Source organism: Anguilla rostrata, chromosome 2 (genome assembly GCF_018555375.3).
Source record: "Anguilla rostrata isolate EN2019 chromosome 2, ASM1855537v3, whole genome shotgun sequence".
Taxonomy (NCBI): domain Eukaryota; kingdom Metazoa; phylum Chordata; class Actinopteri; order Anguilliformes; family Anguillidae; genus Anguilla; species Anguilla rostrata.
The window spans coordinates 37,301,035-37,323,086 of NC_057934.1; the positions used below are offsets into that span (position 1 = coordinate 37,301,035).

At 39.5% G+C, this 22,052-nt stretch overlaps 1 protein-coding gene and 1 long non-coding RNA gene across 4 annotated transcripts in view; one reads left to right on the forward strand and one right to left on the reverse strand.

Annotated features, from left to right (window-relative positions):
• LOC135247944 (uncharacterized) overlaps window positions 1–18,154 on the forward strand; it is a 131,162-nt gene extending 113,008 nt beyond the window's left edge. Inside the window, exons 4-6 of one of the 3 annotated variants that reach the window (XR_010328332.1) lie at window positions 3,217–3,422; window positions 10,784–10,827; window positions 16,973–18,154. This is a non-coding gene — a long non-coding RNA (uncharacterized LOC135247944). Of the gene's footprint in view, window positions 1–3,216; window positions 3,423–10,783; window positions 10,828–13,898; window positions 14,169–16,972 lie in introns of those variants that run through there. The other 2 variants (XR_010328334.1, XR_010328333.1) reach the window with 2 other exon arrangements.
• LOC135247943 (G protein-activated inward rectifier potassium channel 1-like) overlaps window positions 1–22,052 on the reverse strand; it is a 36,089-nt gene that overhangs the window by 6,730 nt on the left and 7,307 nt on the right. The window contains exon 2 of the mRNA XM_064321954.1: window positions 3,192–3,408. Within this exon, the coding sequence (XP_064178024.1) occupies window positions 3,192–3,408 (217 nt within the window). The remainder of the gene's footprint in view (window positions 1–3,191; window positions 3,409–22,052) is intronic.

Consider the following 22,052-nt stretch of genomic DNA (forward strand, 5'->3'; position numbering starts at 1 on the left):
CTTTCGTCAGACACACCTCGGTCAATAAATCGATTTTTTCCGAGTCATATATATTGGGACAACGACAATAATCCAATTAAATCTCATCTTTGGCCAAATCGAGCTAGTAATATAGATCGATTTCAACTGTGCATGTAAACGCACTGCCTGACTCTGGTCCCAGTGCATAAACGGCCCAAGCCCAGGTCTTTGAGTGGAAACTATGAGAGGAAACCAGAGTACCCGGAAGAAACCCGGAAGTTCTTCCCGGGAGAACATGCAAACTGCACACAAACCCCTGCCGGGATTCTAACCCGGGACCTTCTTAGTGCTATCCACCGCACCGCCGTTTGTGCCTATAAAAGTAAAATAACAGTGTGAATGGTGTTCTTTATAAACTGTCTCCACGTACATAAGCATGGTTCCTCTCCTCAGCCTCTCCCCTGCCTCCACGGCTATCAGCCGCTCATCCCCCCCGTAATAACATTATCACCGCTGCACAGGCGGCCTGCCTCCCGGCCTAAACTCACACTGCTGCACGGGCTCCCCTCACAGAACAACACGGGGGAGTAGGGCACAGATTGCAGGAGGGAGAAGGAGCATCAGTCTACTTTAACGCATGGCCACGGGTGACATCGTGTCTACAGTGAAGATCTTTCTCATTCGTATTACTGTAGCAACAGCGTGTCCCCTTTCAGGAAGAGGAAACAAAACACCGTGTTTGGCAACCCTGTGCTTCTGAGATTTTTATATACAGCCAATGCTGTCAATTATGTCTTAAATAACAAATGCTTTCTTAACTATCAAGAGACATTCATGTGCAGTAATCCAGTTACATTCCATGACATATCTTCTGTCTCCAATAATTTAAGAACAGCAGGAGAATGAGAAAGATGAGTGCAAGATAACTTAATCTGCTAGTTACGCCAACGTAATATCACAAACAGGGGCAGTATTTTAAATGCAAATTAAAATTATGTTTGCAAACGTGTAATTTGCATTTGAAGGAAATCTGAAACTGGGGAGCTTTTGATTAATGCTCGGTCACCTACTCTTCGCCACACTGACCCAACATGCAAACCTTTAAAAATATACTGAACCCTCAAATACAAGCAGTTAAATTGCACAGGCCACATTTATGGGTCTCCAATCAAGAATATTGAACTGTGTAAAGGATGAATTAGAATTGGACCTAATACAGCTTAATTTTATTAGGTACAATTTTTGTTCTGTTAAGTGGTTATATTACGTGCAGTGTGCCCTAGCGGAAGTTCTCGCTGCTCATGCCATCACTCGGGGATTAAAAGCTGATTCTTTGTCTATTTTGATAGACAAAGATAGAAAAATGAATGTTTCTGAAATTTTTACACCTCCCTGATTTCATAAAAACAACCAGTAGTTGTATACAGCCTCTTAAGGCTAATTTATGCTTTGGAGACAAAGTGTCGTGCGACATGTCGCGGGACAAAAATGCAAATTCGACAGTTTTGACGTCAAGCCGGCACTTTTAGAGGGTCGGCGACGGGTGTCGCGTACCTGCTGATTTTTGTAAGGTTGCAGACGCCGTCTTAAGTGTCGCGCAGCTGTGATTGGATGGCTGAAACGAAGGCAAAAAGGTTGCCTTGGTGATGCTGTCATGAAATTTTTCCCGATCATGAAAACTGCCTGAAAGAAATTTTAGGATAGCGCTTCTGATATTGCTTGTGTCTAAAGTGCTGTGATGGAACAGCGATAGATTTACCCACTAGCCACATCTGTCCAAAATGTAAAAGTCAGGCAGTTTTCACGGTTGGGAAAAATTTTTATGACAACGTTAGTGGCGCTGCCATTTTTGCGCGCAATGTGAACAAACCTCTGCTGGGCTTGGCGTCTGGTTGCTATAGTAACAACGCGCACTGTCGCTGAACTATAAATGCAAAACGTCGTGCTACAAAGTTCTACCGGCCGACACTTTGTCGCCGAAGCATAAATGAGCCTTTAAAGTGATATTCGTCAGCTTCCTTGAAGAGAACTTTCCGCTGAAACATTGGGCTTCGGGAGTTGTTACATTTCCTGATTTATTTTGACTAAATCCATGAGTTTAAAGCAAAAGTCATTTATCTTTGGCACTATTACACATGGTACCTTTTTATTAGAAGCAGACTACCTATTATTTGCTATTTCTACTTAGGTTTTTTTAATGTTGGTATTTTCCAGTCATAATGTATTAGTGGTCTGATTGCACATGATTGGGCTAATTGTGCTGATTTATGCAGTTCATGGAGTTGTTGTTAATAGTCGGATATTAAACTGAATACCAAAAGCTTTTCAAACTGCTTTGAAAGCGCGATATGGGGTTTGTGACATTTAATTCCTCTTTTCTGGCTGTGTATTCAGAGGCAGTTCTGTGCTGTCCCTGGTGGCACATCGAGCTAAAGCCCTGGTCACAAGTGCAGTTCCTTTTGGATTAAAATCCCAACCTGATTATCTTGAATTTGGGCACACATCCCAGAATATCCATAGCATCAAGGGGGGGAGGGGGGAGGGGGTTGTCTCCCATTTATTTTGTGGACTGTAGAGTGAAAAGACACTGCATCTGACTACACAGCTATACATGCTTCAGGAGACACAGAGAAGGTTTCTGCAACAAACCAACAAAAACAATTATGCTCACACAATAACCGTGATTATATCCACTGTAATAACCATAATAACCACGATAACCATGATTAACATCATTGTAATAACTATAATAACCACAATAACCATGATTATAGTTATTGCAATGACCACAATAATCATGATAACCACGATTATGGTCATTGTAATAACTATAATAAGTACAATAACCATGATTATGGTCATTGTAATAACCATAACAACCACGATAACCATGATTATGCTTATTGTAATAACCATAATAACCAAATAACCATGATTATGGTCACTGTACTCACTACCTAAACAACTGCAGTAGTGGAAGTAACGTTGCTCGGGTCCAATGAGTTTAAAAAAAAAGAAAGAAAAAAAAAGCTGTGCTCAGTGTGTTACCCAAAAATGTGAAAAGTCTGTATTTGTCTGCCTTTTTCTGCGAGTTGCAGAGAGGCTGTGGGAGGCCTCACCACCACACTCAGGCCTCCAGCTGACTAACGGCAGCCTCTAGGCATTTCTGAGGCACAGCGGTGAACAGGAGGATTATGTAAAATAAAAAAACATGAACATGCTCCCCGTACCTGTGGTCTCGACTATGCCCTCCAGGATGACGACGATCTCAAACTGCTCGTTCGTGAGGGAGCGCTGGGACAGGTCAAAGAAGGGGCTCTTGGGATTGATCTCGTGGCAGATGGTGAGGGGAGACACCAGGAAAAGCTGGTCCGCCCCGGTCCCAAAGCCCACGTCCAGCTCGCACTGGTCCAGGGGCAGGAACTCTCCTTCTGGGGTCTGCCGCGACTGGAAACAACAAGGCAGGTCACTTCAGCCTCCACACTGTGAGGATAAGCCTAGACATGTCTGTGTGAACAAGGTCAACATGTATTCCCCATCTTTATAAACACGAGTTCTCTTCTAACTTACAGAATCCACTAGAATGTGACTCTAGTTTCACTCTCAGAAATAAAGGTACACAAGGGTACAAATTCTGTATAAGTACAAAACTGCACCTCTAAAGGTACTAGTGACAAGCGATTGTACCTTTCTAGGTACTGAATGGTACCTTTTTTTTCTGGTAAAGGTACAGTTCTGTACCTTGAAGGGGTACTGCCACAGTGACAAGCGATTGTACCTTTCTAGGTACTGAATGGTACCTTTTTTTTCTGAGAGTGTTTAAGTTTAGGAACAAAGGGTTGAACTGTGCAGCTGCACCTAAACACAGACTTTATCACTGAAAATTTACAGAAACACACAAGGGCCAGATCGCAGAGTGAGCGTTATCAAGATCAAGAGCTTATCTAATCAAACGGTTCCCTTGTGGAATTACTGAACGTGCTCAAATGGAATCAGAGATCAAATGAAATGAAAATGTCATTTTGAACATTGTACTTTCATCACAAATTGGATGAGGGAAAAACACCCATCATCTCTGTATCCTTGTCTGATAGAAATGGGTAAGTATCAAAAAAGGTGCTGCTTTCAAATAATTCTGCTTGAAGGATACTGTGCGAGCAAGCGGAAGTGTGTTCAATGACACTTCAGGCTGTGGGTGTAAATGTGGGAGAGAGAACATTTCAAAACTTCAGAGTGCAATCTCATTTGAATATTTATAAAACACCTACTTCCTGAACAACTACTACAACTACCGAAATGTCCTTAGTCATCTGCTTCTGACCCGTCTGGTATCTCAATGGACGTGCGTGGGCCTTACAACCTTAAACCCAACACGTGGTGTGACATCACAAACTTATGGCTTGACCTAGCAACCGGGTTTTATGGAAATATTAATGAAAAATATAATTGGGCAAAATATATTTCTTAGCAGCTGTAATTTATGCTTACTTATATTAATGGCTTATAATGGGATGTAAAAACCTTTTTGTGGGCTTCAATGTGATGGTGTTTATATAGTATATGACCATCATGGCTGCCTGTAGCATATTTATGGTAATCTAGAAATGCTCCTCAAAGATGCTGATTCATAATAATACATTTTTTAAAAACACAATTATTTTGGAAGATAAATGTATGGACAGCTTTAAAACAGAACCTTTTTACTTGACTGAAATGTATGAAATGAAATGAGTCTGTGATCATATAATCCTATAATCTAGTTTGTGCAGGCTCTTGAATGGCTGAGTAGGTGAAGTGGTTCGCCAGTAGTTCATACCAGGAATTTGTCTTCTGAATAGGACACAGGTTTCCTTGGTTTACCCTGCATTACTGTCCGCATGCTCAGCTATAACAATTTTTTTTTTAAATATGACAATTCACCAAAAGCTTTTGGTAGTTAACCTTGATGCACCATATTAAGCAAAACTATTTTGTCCTGTGTTATTTTAAGACACTCTGCTTTATGGATGCCGCTTTATGTAGAGCTATTACAACAAACTACACACCTTTCCAACCTCTTAAACTATTATTTCAAATGAAAAAGATGACAAAGACTATCTGTGGTTTTATTCATATTTTCAATCACAACCCTATATGGGTGACATCTGTGCTCTGGTGGGCATGCAGCAGTGGTGGCGTGGTCTCACTGACTGAGAGACCCTCCCCAAATTCCCAGCAAGATCACAGATGGCACAGACGCTCATAAGCGCCTTTCTGGTAGCATTCGCAGAAAGAAGGGTGCCACATTTCACAGGACAGGCACTGTGGTGACACCTCCTTCGCTGCAGTGCACAACCTCCATCATTTTGGCAAAGGATACGATCTGTACTGTACGATCCATGCTGCAATATCAGGTTTGCTTTCTGTCCAGCAATAAAAAAAAAATCTATAATTCTATCAAAAAAAAAGCTGGCTAAGCATAATTCTTGAAGACTGCCCTTGCTACGGGGCAACATCTTCTAAATGCTCATCTCCTGTGATGTTCACCTGGTGCAAGAGAATTTAACTGCTCAGACAAATACGCTGAATGTTGATTTCAATGTCGATGGAGTCAAATGGATCTCTGCTTCCCTGCTTTATTGGGCTCCAGGGGATTGGGGATCTAGTGGAGACGCCCTACAGAGCTTAAGGGCTCTATTTTCCTGAATCGATGCCGATTGGCGCATGGGCACAATCTTTGGTGCGGCGCATGGGTGCACTGTGTGCGGCTAGGGAATGTTGATATTTTTGTGACCAGAGGCCAGGAGCGCACAGCTAAAAGCACTCGGAGCAGGTGGAAAATGGGCTGGATTATGCTCAAGGTATTATCGGTGGGTGTGTTGCATCTGGATTAACTCATAACCAATCAAATGACCTCTTCTCATTTCCTTTAAGAGTACACATTGTGCCGGTCTACGACTGCAATGAAAGACAAGGATAAGGGCAAACTAATCAGATGTTTCTCACAAGACTTTCTTTTGCAGGAGGTGGGCTCGCACTTTTTTTCCAAATTTGACTGAACAAATCTCATAAATTAGAGAAATTTGTTCAAATTTGTTTTCTTCCATCACATTTTATAATTTCCCTGCTTGGATTTATATCAAAGTCAAACTGTAAATCATCCGACTCAGACACACACACACCCCACAAAACTCACAAATTAAAACATAATATTGGAACATTGCCCTGAATATTAGGTAAATTATGTCAAAGCATCTAAAATCTAAATCCTTGACATTTGTCCACAGCCACAATTTCCTGTCTTTAGCGTTCTTCAATGGGGGAATTTGATTCTATTTTCAATAATGAGAATGATATTTATGTAATTGGATTTGCAAAACTATAAGCCTTTTGGAAAACAAACCTCAAAGGGTAATTTACAAAAGCCAGTGCTGAAAGTGATTAAAGATGTTGCCATAAAGAAACACAAATGATGTTTCCATTTGAACAAAAGAGGCTTGATCCAGGTCTTGTTATCCTGAGATTGCTGAATGAGGGTAAAAGACCTATGGACAGTGGATCACTGAGGGTTGGTAGAGTGATTGGAGGAGGGGTTATTTCTCCAGATGTGGAGCTATTCTTGCTGTGCTCAAGGGAGGGCAGCCAGCTGTCTGCCCTGCAGAAGATTCCTCCCCAGATTTCAGCAGAGATTCTTCTGATGAAGCAGAAGGCTAATTAAAGTGGTGGTTGGTGATGTGTACCACTGGAAATGGAAGTGCTGATTACCTTCATGAATGTGTCTCTGCCTAGTTTTAAGTGAATGCACTGCAAATGAACCACTTCACACAAGCCCCCTAGTGGCTAGGATGTCCTGAAATTGCTCAACTCAGACATTAAGTGCTCGTGAAACCAAAGTATGAGTATAAACTCTGTGTTCTGGCTTTATTAGTGGATGATACACAACAACTATGCCAAATTCTAAGTGCTGCCATTATCACGTAGGTCATTTGACAAGCACCCTCTTCCTGCAGTCTCATCTGCAACTATACCCTCCAAGCATGACGCAGGAGTCAGGACTATAGTGTCTATCTGGGAGTTCATAAAAATATTCTTTCACCTCCAAAAAGTAGTATTCTGTCATAGCAACAAGACACAACCAACAATAGCACGAAGGTATGCCAGTAGTGGTGAAAACGCTGCTCACTGAATAGCGAAATAAATGAAATTCTTGTATATGTAACCTACGTAGAAACAGGGTTGGAGGGTTATAGGAGAAAGTTGGTGAAAGTTGGAGCCACGGAGGGTTGGAAGAAGGACGGAGAACGTTGGGTGAGACTTAACGGCGAGTGAATACGCAGCTGAATTTCTACAATCCCGAGGACACTGTGCTCGAACTGTGTAGAGAATCTACGGGTGTTATTGACTCAGGCGTTTCTCAAAGGATCGTCTCCAATGCTGAAATCTCCAGATTCTTCCTCGCAGATGCTCTGCAGAACTGAGGGAAGTCGTGAGTGAGTACGCTGACCACAGGTGCTCCAACGCCACGGAGAAGTGCGCCAACGGGTTTATTTTAATGGCCACTTGTGTACATTTGTGTATTTCTTTTATTTTTGTGAATGCATTCAGATGTATGTGTATTAGGGAGTATTTTGTTCATTGGTAACGAAGGCAACGTGGAGTAAAACAATTTCTTTTAAACTTTCTTATTGTTCATCTAATTTGTGGGTTTTGTGATTTATATTTGGGGGCTTGAGTATGTTGTTTTAATAATACCAAAGTTAATTACATGGTAACATTACTGTAGGGTAGCTCATAGCAAATTCACCATCTACATTGCTAGCCCAGGACTCTAGACATGAGTCATAATCAGAGTTGGGATGTCGCTGTCTCGTTTCCATCCGGGGAAGAATTAAATTTTTAAAATTTAAATACTAGTTAAGAATTTGTTCTTTACCTCTGCTGGTACAGAGTCCCGCGAGGCAGGCGTTACATATAATTATACCATATCGTTCTACCAATATCCCCTGCTAAATATGGAATAAATACACAATCAGACCCTTGGTTTCACACATAGAATATGCCCCTATCAAGATTCAGTGGTCATTTATGGTCTTGGACAATCTGTTTGTGAAATAACTCATTTCCAATACCTGTATAACTTCTGAGATAGCTGTGCGTAAAACCACACATGCTGTTTAAGCCATTGAGCTCCACTTCATTCTGGTTTGACTGACAATTCTGTTATCCAACAGAGGACAGTATATGCTTTCCAACCATGTGTGACTTGTCTAAAAGGATGTCTGGACCAGAGTAACAATTGAAGTCGGAGCACAGTGGCAAGTTTAGTTGCATTGTCACAGCTTTACGCATTCAGTTAATGCAGGAAAATTCATGCATCCAGTGAGGTATAACTGTTGTTTTCCAAGATTAATATTGTTAATCTTGAGAACTTCTCAGCATAGCTAAGGCATATCCTCGCCCAGCTGATACTGGTATGGGAGAGCAAGGGAGGCTACGCTCAGCCTCTGATTCTCTCAAAGGGAATAGTTGTACGAACATGGCAAAGATGTCCTCCTCAATATTTAAGGATTACTGTTTGAAATATTTTATTTATGTGTGTTATTTTTTTCCAGACCACCTTTGCCTTACCCATATTTTTTATATTGTTATATTTGCATTGGTCATAATTGACAACTGTTAGCCTTTGCTAATAATGCTAAGAGCTAATGACTAATTGTTATTGTAGTGGCTCATTGTAACCAGCTTTATCAGAATTCCTACCACTCACTATGAAATTGAGTGTCTTTCAAGAGGTTAGCGCGGTTCTCTAATGATGACATTTCACATACTGCAGCATAAGTGTTTGTAGGTGGCTCAGTAATGCCTTATGTTTGATGCACCAACTTGCCGTAAAGCTAGAACATTGCCAGAATTTTCCTGATGGAATATTATCTTTTAATTGTACATAGGGTAGACTGTGGGGTATTAGTGTCTCCATGGGCATGGAAAGTACTTATTCAAATTTACTGTGTGCTGAAATGTGCTAGATGAATGTCAAATTTCCCATTGACTGATCATAAATAGCAACATTTTTGAAACACCCTACAGAGAAATGTCAACCTGAGGCATGCAACTGTAGAGTACAAAAAGATGTGGTGTTTTATTGAAGTACAGGAGTGTATGAGTACATATGTATTTATCCAGAACTTGCGTAGTTTGTCCTGCTTTACATTTTTGCAAACTAAAGCTAAGAAGAACAACTTCATTGTTGCATTTTCACCTAGATTTCTTTGTATTTGTGGCACTTTTTAAGTTAGCATTGTAAATGGTACAATAATCTTAATTTAAGCCATTTTTCAAGTCTCTGTCACGCTCATATCTGGAGTTATAAAGCCTTAAATAGAACAAGCTTTTTTACAAGCATTTGGGGGTATAAATATTCACAAAAGAAAGCTGAGATAGTGTTTGTACAGGAACCCTTTTTGGTAAATCTTGTGGAAGATACCCTGTCTAAAGGCTATAAAATGTCCTGTTATTTATACTGGCTAATAATGCTGCATTCACATGGTAGCAGTATGCACTTTATGGCATACTGAATATCATACCAATATTCAATGAGACCAAGTGTCTATCCCAGCATGCATTGGGAGAGAGGCAAACAACAGATTGATGATTGGACAAATCATCAATCTGTTGCACAGCACTCACAGCCAAGATGAAAACCTTCACCTTCTTACTGAGAGATGACAGTGCTTCCTTCTGCAGTACTGTGCCACATGCTTCCAATATGTCACTATCATGCTTAATTTTCTGGTATTTTCTGGTATATTCTGCTCAAATGAATGCCTTAAAGAAAATACATATACGTACACTAAAGTAAACTTAAACGAAAGCATACATTTTATAAGTACACTAAAATGCCACTCATAATATAAGTACACTGAAGTACAACTTAATGACATACATTTGGAAGTGTACTTTTTAAAAGTAGCCTACATTTTAAGCATACTTTAAATGAAGTACAAAAAACCAGAGGTGGACATTCCAGGGATCAGAAAGTAAAACTCCTGCCATGTATTTCATCCACCCCTGAACTCAACCAGCTGATTTAGCTCTACCTCCTGGCTGAAGAATGGTGCTCATTAGCAAATCCAGGTGACTGGAACAAAATCCTGGGATGAACTTTTACTTTCTGAACCTGGATTTTCCACCTCTGAAAAAAAAACTATAAGTACACTATATTGTATATTATATATAATATTTTTAATACATTAAGTATTCAGTTTTTTCACTTGGGTGCCTCCTTTCCTTTTCCATAATTGTACAGTACCAAGCTCCTTTCCATTAAACTATTAAAACACTATCCTGTGAAATCACCATAGCAATGTTTACATGATGTTTGCCATCTTTTTACTGCTTCGGATAACTTTTTTTTACCATCAGAATGTGAGCACCGAATACGGGTTTTCCATCAAGCCACCAGTGAGAGGCCCATACTAAATGTCCTTAATTGTTTTCCTCAAAGACAAGAGGAAACTGACAGCCAACCCTGCACAATCTCTGTGTGTGATTGTGATATTTATCTGTAATACTCCCAACATAAATACCTTCCCACACCTGTATAGCTGCCTCTGTGTGCCAAGCTGCCAGGCTATATATTATTGGGCCTGGACAGACTGAGAGACAATGATATTAATTTACTGTAGGCAGAAGTATAAAGTAAATGTGCACATGCAGCACTCAATGTACCACTTTGCTGAGCCCCAACTAGCCAAGAGTGATTCTTGGGATTCTTACCATTTTTTTTTACAATATATGGTGTGCCAGGGTGCACAAGACTGACTGTTCTTTCTTTTATTTGCAGTTTGAGTCAACACAGGAAGAACAAGATGAACCATCTGCAAGACGGTGAGGTTTATCCTTTATCCTTTTTTCACCATTTAATTTTTTTCATTTTTTGTTTTCTAATTGTGCCACTTGAGTCAGTACTGTGTCCCAACACCCACATAAAGAGCACTGTGGTGTTTAGGATTCCACAATCAAAATCCATACTTCTTAGATTGCTCTAGATATGCCCCTTGTAATTCAATACGCACAGTTTAAGCACCTCGCTCAAGGCCACAATGGCAGGTACACCTGGTATTCAAAACCACAGCCTCCTTATAATAAGGCAGGCTTTCTAGCTGTTATGCTATACAACTGCGCAAGTACAAGGAATTAAAGGCTTGCAAGAAGATATGTGTCATTTTAGTGGCCACCTACATGATCCAAATTAACTGGGAAACCATGGTCACTGTGCACGTTCTACAAGCGGAAATTACACTCACGTTAATTTGTTCTCAGAACATTTCTTTCTTGGATTTATTCAACAACTATAGCAAATCCAAATTCAAAAATTGTGTAGACATAAATGCAGAGAAAATAAATTAATGTAGGAGAAATATCAATCTGATATTTGATAATGAGAATAGCTCACACCATGTCACTGGGAAATGTAACTATGTTAGTAGCGACACTACTGCCCAACACATAACAGTGGCATGAACTAAAATGAGGTATTAGCTATAGTAAAATACTCAAAAACACAAAGTGAAAACAAGTACCTAACAGAAACACAATATGAGTTAGTACACTTTATCTAAATACAGCTTCACAAGATGTAGCCTAATCCCTGCTGTGAAAATGCACACACTGACACTGATATGGTCCTAAGTTGTAAGTGTTTTTCACAAGCACTGGACCATGTCCACCCTTGAATAAGCTAGATTACACAAGGTCACATTCTGGCATTTTGGAACATTAAGAAAAAAAAATGGACGAGATTTAAATTGTTTTTAACGATATTGCATCCTCAGCCACACAAAAAAACTGTCTCACAAAATAATGGATATCAGTTAAACTGGTGGACATCACATTATCACATCTGAAAAAAAGAAAAGAAAAGAAAACAAAAAAAAAATTCTTAATCAAACTCATGTAATGTCACAACAACCTAATGTTGCTGAAAAATATTTAAAAAGACAACCTTTAACTATGACAGTCTTTCATGCAGAACCAACACTCTTTGAATCCATTTGGCACGCCTTGGCTATAACATTTAAGAAGCAGTATGTAAAATGTAGGCTAGCTGTATCTATTGTTAAAGTTGAAATAAATTGAATACCCTATGGGCAATATACAGTTTTGAGAAAATGGCTGTAAAAGATGCTGTCATAAGCTCATTTTATGCTTTGTGTACTTGACGATGGTGTTATATTATCATCTAAATTAAGTATTTATAATGATTATTTACCTTTAGTTGTTCATTTTATGAAACTATAGAAGTTATAGAAGCAAATATCAAAAAATATCAAAATTGGTATATGGAACCAAAATCATCATTTTTTACAATGGTGCCTTCCCTTAAACTGTTTTAGAATGCTTGATTTTGTAGCGCATTGATTTTAGAACTGTTAAAAGGCCGAGGTGTCCCTTTACTGAGAAATAACTTGTTGCAAGGTAAAAAAATAAAAATAAAAAGAATGTAAAAAACCTGGACTGGATGAAAAAAAACTGGACTGGAGTTTAAAAAAAAAACCGGACTGGAAGAAAAAAAACCTGGACTGGATTTAAAAAAAAAACTGGACTGGAGGAAAAAAACCTGGACTGGTATTAAAAAAAAAAAACTGGACTGGAAGAAAAAAAAAAACCTGGACTGGAATTTTAAAAAACTGGACTGGAAGAAAAAAAAAACCTGGACTGGAATTAAAAAAAACTGGACTGGAAGAAAAAAAAACCTGACTGGAATTTAAAAAAAAAACTGGACTGGAAGAAAATAAAACCTGGACTGGAATTAAAAAAAAAACTGGACTGGAAGAAAAAAACCTGGACTGGAATTTTAAAAAAAACTGGACTGGAAGAAAAAAAACCTGAACTGGAAAAAAAAAACCTGGACTGGAAGAAAAAAATCTGGACTGGAAGAAAAAAATGACTGAATAAAAAACTGGACTGGAAGAAAAAAATTCTGGACTGGAAGGAAAAAAAAAACCTGGATTGGAAGAAAAAAATCCTGGACTGGAAGGAAAAAAAAACCTGTACTGGAAAAAAAAACTGGACTGGATGAAAAAAATAAGGGTCATGGTGGGGATTTTTAAAAATTTATTTTTAGCTACTTTTGTGTTCCCTTTTGCATTACCTCGCAACATTTGACATTCACAACAATTACACACAGGCTGCCTTTCCAACTCTAAAGCAGTTTAAACAGCAACATTATTCTTTCGCTTTTGAATTGTTGTTACATCCCCTCCCCTTTTCAATGTCCAGTTTCACAGCTGATGGCAATGTTGAATCACATTTCTAGTTACTGTTGCTAGCTTTATTTACGCATCCCGCAAATCGGAATCGTCCCTTATTCGGACAATAGAATAGGCGTTGCGCATTTAACTCATGGCTACGGGACGCATTTTCATCCGTATTTTTGTTAATGATTGCGGTTATAGTAACTGCTGTTTTTAAGACAATTCAGTAGTCAGCTAGCTAGCTAGCCGGGACAACAAGCATGCTGTAAGACCATTCTGACCTAAAAACAAAGAATTTTAATAGGCTAGGTAACAAGTGAGGCCGAAGCTATTGTAGCGAGACAGAGCTCCACCAGGAAGCTGACTCGTAGGCAGTTCGAAACTAAATTAAACTTTATTGAGGAACAAAACAGAAAGTAAGACAAACCTCAAATTCGGACTTCACCATAGTGCCCAGCAGAGAAGTCTCCCTGTACAGCACCGCTGGTTCGCTTAGGGTAACACATATAAAACTAAACTAAAAGCAACAAACACAATTCAGCTATCGGGTAGAAGAAATATCTGTTTCCATCGCATTATTCATGCTTTCTCGAATACAGTATTCGGATTCGGATACATCCCCAACAGTGAGGCCTTGTAATTATTGTTGAGATTTTTAAAGGGAGTTCTCACACTATCTTTTGCATGTATTGTGTATTACAGACGAGTCACGAGTGACATGAAGCTCTTCACTCCAGTGGAGGGCGAGACTGGGAAACCGTAAACTGGAAAAAAGATGAGATTTAGAATGAACTTAGTATGACTTCAGTTTCGTCACTGTCATGTCTGAGGAAATGAAAGGTTATCCAAATTCTGATATCACGTAAACAGCTAAAAAGAAAAGTTGGAGGAACCGCAGATGCTGATTTGTAATTTATGTAGAGCTGATTGCCATCAGAATAACAGTGAAAATATAAAAAATATTTTTTATTTATTTGTTTGCTAATCGTGCCTCTCAGATCAATATTGTGTCATCCGCACCCACATAAAGAGCACTGTGGTAAATAGTTTGGGTAATTGTATATTGGAGTGTATATCTTGAATACTGTAGCCTATTTTGAAAGTGAACTTGATTTTTCCTCATAATTCTAGAATTATTTTATTTAGAATTTAGAATTAAATTAATACTTCAAGTGCCTGCAATTCTTTAAGGAATGCACACACAACCTTATGGTACTATCAGCCTGACCAGGTTGACACTAATGAGAGCGAGACGTATGACCAACTAGGAAGGTACATTGCTAATAAACCACTTCTCAGTCACCCCTTCTGATGAATCATGCTGTGTAGGTGGGGCTCCAATTCAAGCACTGATTCATGCCAACTGAACTGTTGACTTACAACACTGACTAAAACTTGCTAGAACAAAACAGATTTCACGAAACCAGTCCCACGAACTGTAACTTCCATTTTCAGATGTGCTAGGGATAAGAGTGTCCAATGTGATGACTATGATGATTTGATGATGAGGCCAGTTGTTTGTTGTGACTGATAATTCTGGTGGAGAAAACAACAGAAATAAAACAAGAGAGAAAGCAAAACAAAAAAAACCCAACCATTCACACCATGTGAAGCATGAGCCTTTTCCCATCTCTACAATTGTTGATAACATATGTCTCAAATGTTTTAATTGTGTGAGGAATGTTGGGAAATAGTGTTTGAAGTGGGCTGGAACAGACCAGTGCGCCGTACTGGGAACTCTGTGTTTTGCTTGGTATGAGTACTGCTCACTCTCATGCACCCGCTGGTCAATGATAGCCACTTCCCCCACCCTGGATTCCCCCCAGGACCAGCAATCGCACCCTCCAACCCCTTCACATTGTTGTCCCTTCTCATGTGGTCAGTCTAGTTCCTGCAATAATTTTTTTTCCACTTTAAGCACTGGTAATAGATGCCCGTTTACAGCAATAGTTACTTCATGGCCGTGGATTCCAGAGCCAGGGTTGGACAAAAATTTGAATCTAGTCCAGATAAAGACAATACACTCACCGGTTACACATCTTAAAAAAAAAAAAGAAAATAAATAAATAAATTAAAAAAATATATATATCTTTTTGCAACCAGTTCTCTGTTTTCATGGTAGCTGCCCTGGCCATTATCATCACACACCATGAAAACTGAATCTCCAGTTTAAATGTTTCAAAGTTGTCCCTAACGAATATACAATGAGCTGCATAATGTTTGGGACAAAGGCATGTTTTTTTTTATTTGGCTCTGTACACCACAATTTTTGATTCGTACTAAAACAATGCACATATGGATAAGTGGAGATGCTCAGCTTTTGTTACAGGGTATATTTTACCTTTTGGTCACACCGTGATGAAATGACACTTTTTATACATAATCCCCCATTTCAGATGTAATCATCTGGCGTAGTGGAAATGTTATCTGAAGTAATCTAACCAGTCATGTGAGAGCAGCCCCAAACTAAGCCCTGGCATGTTCGGAAACAGAAGTACCCTGACTGTAAATTCCCCAGGCGTACATGCACCTTGGGTCTACAACTTGGTTCTTTTTGTCAGCATTGCTTCTACAGTAACCCTTTCCCAACTGCGTTTGGAATTATGCAGAGATGAAGATGGCTTTCTTTCCCAGCAGAAGCTTTATGTTTCACTTATCTGTACTCTGCAATTGTCTTATATGTACAGTATAACATATCTTTTCAATGCATAATAATAATTATAATATAATAATAGATTTTTATTTATATAGCGCTTTTACCCAACCCAAAGACACTTTACTATATATATATACACATTTAGAACAACACAAGAAAAACAGAAAATACATAAACAACAGTAAGACAATACAACAGTAAAATACAATGAGGGGTGCAAAATGGCAGGAAAAGAAACTGGGTGTGGGTGTGTGGAAGAGTGTGTGTGTGTGTGGGGGGGGGGTAGTCTAGGAGAAATGAGGGGGATTAATGATAAGCAATATTGAATAGATGGGTTTTGAGATGGGAAGTGAAGAGGGGGAGTGAGTCAGAGTCTCGGATGGATGGGGGAAGTGAGTTCCATAGCCTGGGTGCAATATGGGAAGGCCCTGTCACCAAAACTGCGGAGGTTGGATGGAGGGGGTGGCAAGGAGGTTTGCAGTGGAGGACCTGAGGGAACGGGGAGGCTGGTAGGGATGGGGGAGTTCAGAGAGGTAGCGTGGGGCAAGACTGTGTAGGGCTTTGGAAGTTAACATGATGATTTTGTAGTTGATCCATTGTTTTATTGGGAGCCAGTGAAGGTTTAATGCTACATTACATTTGGCAGACACTTTTATCCAAAGCGACATACAATAAGTGCATACCGCAGGTCAGTGGAACAAATACAAACAGGTCAGATAAAGTACAATTCCCATAAAGTAGCAGCTATCCATAGTCATAAACATCAAGTCTAGTTCACACAGTCTGAAGCTTTGACTAAGTCAGTAAAGCTATGGCTTTTAAGTCGTAAGCTAGAAGTGAGCCCTGATTACAAGAGATATGATGAAAGATCAAGGGGCAACATGAAAGTGCTAGAAGATCAAGATGAAAGAGACAAGTGTTATATTAAAGTGCTACTTCACTGGGGGTAGCCCTGCAGTGGAATGCAGTGTTAAAGTTAGTCAAGGCAGAGTCTGAAGCAGTGACTTCAATTTCCTTTGCTTTTAATTTACTTTTCTCTGTACCAGTCTTTTTTGTGAAACATATTTGCTTCTATGTATGTAAATATATATTGTCTTTGCATGTGATTGTTCTTCCCCAGGGCTCAGTTTTACTCTCACCCCACCAGATGAGGAGAGTCATGAGGATACTCAACAACAACGCATTTCAATTTCTTTTCATCCTGCTGTCCTGCGGAGAGTCTCTGGCCAGTGATTTTCACCTGTCAATCACTTTCTCTCTCTCACCAAAGTGTGGGCAGTTAACCACATTATATGGGTTGTGCTGTGTGATGCACAGCATGTTCACTTAGGATCCTGTTCAGACTTGGCAGAGTTGCAGAAGCACTAGCTTTTTTGCTAAATGAAAGTAACACGTATTCTCAGGAGGCATTCAAAATTGCTTTGCACAAATGCTTATCTTCCATATTGGGTGGTGCTTCTTTGTGCTTACTGGAAAACATGAATGTATTCAGGGAAAGCACATGGCCGAGAACGGGTAGACAAAACTACCGCCAGTGGAATTCCACTTACAGTAAACTACATTTCTAGGATCTCCAGCTCCTCTAAGCACAGAGGAAACTTCAATAATGAAAACGTACAGCATTAAAGTAGTCATGAGATCAATAGATGGCCTCACTGCTCATTTCCTGTAAAATATCACCGTCAGTTGCCACTGTAAAGCTGAACAGTATTCGAAAAAAAAAACAAAAAAACTCTGCATTAACGGTAAATAAGTATTGTATGCGGGAATCCATATTAGGGATTGTCTTCGACGGGCCCATTTGGAATATTGGCATATCAAACAAAAAGCGTACTCTGTGTGTGTTTAAAATACTCCATCTATGTAATGGATTTAAAGTTAATCTTTTGTTTCTATTTGGCCAATGTGATGAGACTGCAGTCTGCCTCCTCCAGAGGAAAGCCTTTTTATGTTGAAATGAGGGGCAAATTGATATTTTAAATAATAAAGCTGCACGCCTCCTCAGAGAATGTGTTTATCTCCCTCCAATTTAAACCACATTGCTTATTTAGCATTCTACAGGAAATGAGACATTTAATTGAACTCATTTGTAGTTGCGCAACATTACCTGGTGGAGCACATCAGATATTCTGCCTTTATGAATAGAATGCACATTGGGAATAAAAAGTACAGAAATCAGATTTTGAATGCACTTATCTATGTCTAACATGGACCAAACCTTCAAAATTTGCCCCATGCATGTATGTAGCTCCTCTTGACTTGTGTGCCATTTAAGCACCAAACTATAAATTCTCTTAACCTGCTGAGTTTCATTTTGAAAGTGAGTTGACTTTGAGCGCGTACTATTTTTGCTTTAGGTGCACAGTCAGTGAAACATGCTTAAAGCAAAAGGGTATGATATATATATATGCCGTGGCTTGAATTGCAATGAGAGCATACTATTCGTCTGTTTGATGCAGCCAAGAGCAGCACTGACTCGAATCTGCGGAAGATCCTTGTACAAGATTCTATTTCCCATTTATTATGGGTGTACCTGTCAAAGCCAGAGCTATGGCAATGCCTGAAGCTTTCAGCTTATACAGCAATAAAATGAATTGGCCTGTCAGATGCTGATATCTGCAAAAAATAAATAAATATATGAATTCTCTTAAAAAAGAGTAGATTGATAGCTTTCTGAAGATACTTTATTTTCATAGTGCTGTAGGTCTGCTTGACCTTTTCGGTGGACTTTAAGGGATTTAAGAGTTTGGTAAATAATGAGCACATCATTTACATGTTAACTGCTCAGAATCCTTTAAATCCACACATTTCAATATCAGTTAAATGTCATTTAAATAGTTTAACACCAGACCTCAACCTCAACTGTCACCAAGCTGTACTTTACCTTCTCAGTCAGAACAGGTTGCATATCGCCTTGGATTTGACATGTTTTGCATCTATTTCACAACATTTTTTGCAGCAGAATTGTTCTGTATTGCCCCGAGCAATTTAGTTCTCTATTTTACTTCAAAGCCAGGAGAATTTATGAATGTGTAACACAACTTGTCATGCTCTGGCTGCATTGTCTTCATTGGTACATCACATGTTGCTGTAAGCAGGGTTTATTTAACGTGTTCACATCTGGAAATAAAGTAATCATAATTGAGTAATCATCTCTCAGGTATGGTGACTAGCCCCAGGCTTATAACTGACTAAATGAAAGATTATCAAAGTATAAAGTCTTAAGTTCTATTACAGAAGTCCAATGACACCGAACAATTATAAACAGTATCGCATTTAATTACACAACCTTGCTTGTTCATTTTAATGTTTATCCAAAATAATTAAATGTCTTTTCTATATTTAATACAAAGAATGTTTTACATATGGACAATTCAGAGAGACCAGCCTGTATATGAAAACCAAACTTGTGAGCAAATATTTGCAGACATTTGAGCGTCCATTAATATAGATTAAAGATTCAGTATACAACTGAAGAATCCCCACAGAATCATTTTGTTTCCATTGACAACATTCTGACCTTTAGAAAATATAGGTGTTCAATTATCGTCATTTTTGGGTGCTGCCAGATTTTTACACCCTTTAGCGATTTTTAAGTTGAGCATGAGGCATAAGAAAAATGACTGGACCCAATGTGCACATCATTCACTCTCAAACTCCCATTTGCTGCCTCCCTTTAAGAAATGGTTCTCAGATGGCGTTTGTGACTTGCTGTCATCTCTAAATCACTGTCTGCCTTTATGACCCATGAGACCGGCGCAAACTGCTGCCTTGCCTGAACACAATCCCACCTGCAGTATGGAAATCAAAGGAATAAACGTGCTCACTCCAGCGTGTTAACTGATAATAGGGCGCTGAATCCCACAAACTATAAATGAAAGGGAGGAACGGACAGCGCTCACTAAATATTATGAACTATTGTTTTATTGCATCGATGTATTAAGGCACAGCATGCACGAAAGTCCAGCCTAAGCCTTCCTCAGTGTGCTGAATGTGCCAAAAAATAAACGAGTATGGATCCAGATCTCATTTAGCAGCTGGTAACATCAGGCAGAGGAACGCTGACACAAGACTGGGTTGGAGTCTTAGTGTGAAGGAACGAATGGGGGGGGGGGGGTGGGGGGCATGGGATAATCAAGCGCCATAGGTCCTAGCAGATAAACCAAAAGGACAGAGCAATCGTTGGCACATTGAATTGCATTAACATCAGGTCCTCAGTGCTGTCCCTTAAGTGTGCGCTTTCTCTCTGCATTTGACTCTTCCTCAAAAAGCACATTTTGAGGAAGACTGGGTGGTCTATGAGCTTCCTGTTATTATGCATGGACAGGCCGGCAGCCCTGCATGTGTGATGTAGTGCCTTAGAAAAGAGGGTCAAGTCCAAAAGATAGTACTTTTTCATTCAAGAGGAAAACAGGAAGTACAGCAATGAGTTCACTTAAAATTCTAAGGTATAGTACATGATATAGAAAGCTTAGGATGGCAGTTAAATCTAAAATAGATTTGGAGACCAAACACCCATAGTTCATTTTCATCCTTTTCATGGGGCGACATAGCTCAGGAGGTAAGACCGATTGTCTGGCAGTCGGAGGGTTGCCGGTTCAAACCCTGCCCTGGGCATGTCGAAGTGTCCTTGAGCAAGACACCTAACCCCTAACCCCTAACTGCTCTGGCGAATGAGAGGCATCAATTATAAATCGCTTTGGATAAAAGCGCTGTATAAATGCAGTCCATTTACCATCATTCATTTCTCTTTTTTCCAAATGATTCACTTTGTTTTCTTACAATATCTTGTGTATCTCTCCTTAGCCACTCAATGTGGCTTCATCACTAGGACAGACACTAGTAGATAGTAATTAACATGCCAAGAAGATTACTGAGTCAGGACACGTTTACTAGAAGAAAGGTGCCTGTGCATTTTGGGAATGTCTTTCCAAATGCATTTTAGTAAAGGTCACCCATAATAGTTAGAATCTAAATTCCCAGTGTGTGTATCCTTGTGTGACCCTTCAATAAATCATTGTCACAGCATTCCTTTCTGGCAGTCAGTGCATTCAATGCGGAACACCTCTGTGATTGAAGCATATTTTTTATATCCTCCACCTCCAGCTGTTCTTTGAAGTTGTCCTTCCTCTGGATTTTAACAGAAACCTGGCAATGACAGTCAAACGTGCACTCTGGTAGGTATGCGGAGGTACTGTGGCAAGTCCCTGTCAAATAGGTAATTAAGGCTCAGTTCCAAAAACATAGAAATTAATCAAAGGAAAATACTAGACAGACTGGATTAATTGAAATAATTTACTCCAACCCTCAGCAATACTGTCAGTTCAGATTGTCGGTCTATGTGCCAGGTCCAGCGCAATGCAAAAGATAAGCATTGCTATCTAGTGTGTTCTGAGGACAGTTATGAAACAATGTCTGTGCATCTTACTATCAGTGTGACTAATATGCTTTATTTCTATCTTCATCTGTCCTGGATTACTGAATAAGTCTGTGCTATATGGCTGTATGTTTTTAGCCCCAGAGTGCTGTCATTGCTCTCTGTGCTAGTCAAATGACCTTGTTAGATGTGGGCAATGACTCCTTGAAAGGCTCCCTCAAGAATAGCTGAGCAAATTTAAATACCTCCATGTGTCAGAGCTACTGCAGAAGTGGTGCAGAGGGGCAATTAGGGTTGGGTATTTTGAAAAGGTTCCAAATCTCCCGGAACCAGGAATTTCTTTAGAAACGTGAGTCTCAAATTCACTTCTAATTCTGAAAGCGTATTCCTCTAACGTCCACATCCCTAGTTATGTTGTGCATCATCAAAGCTTGGAGCTTTGAGTTTACAGAATAGCTGACCGGAGTAAATGGTCTAAAGTGCGGTAATGGTCTCTTGCTTCACCAGAGAAAGTAGCAATACAGATACAGCAAAATGTAATCACTGTGGTAAATTCATTATGTGCAATGGAGGAAGAACTTCCAGCATGTCAAAACATTTACTGCAGCATGGAGGTAACCTCCAGTGTTATAGCATTTTCGATATCCCCAGTCCCAGTCATAACACCCCGATTCGATAAGCTGAAACGGAATCAGAGTAGGAATCTATAAAATCCAAAGTATACCCAACCCTTGGGATAACTGCCTGCCCTGCGCCTCTCCCCCATAGGGCCACTTGCGATCGCAAAACAGGGGGAATTGTGACAGCAGGTAGCATTAAACTA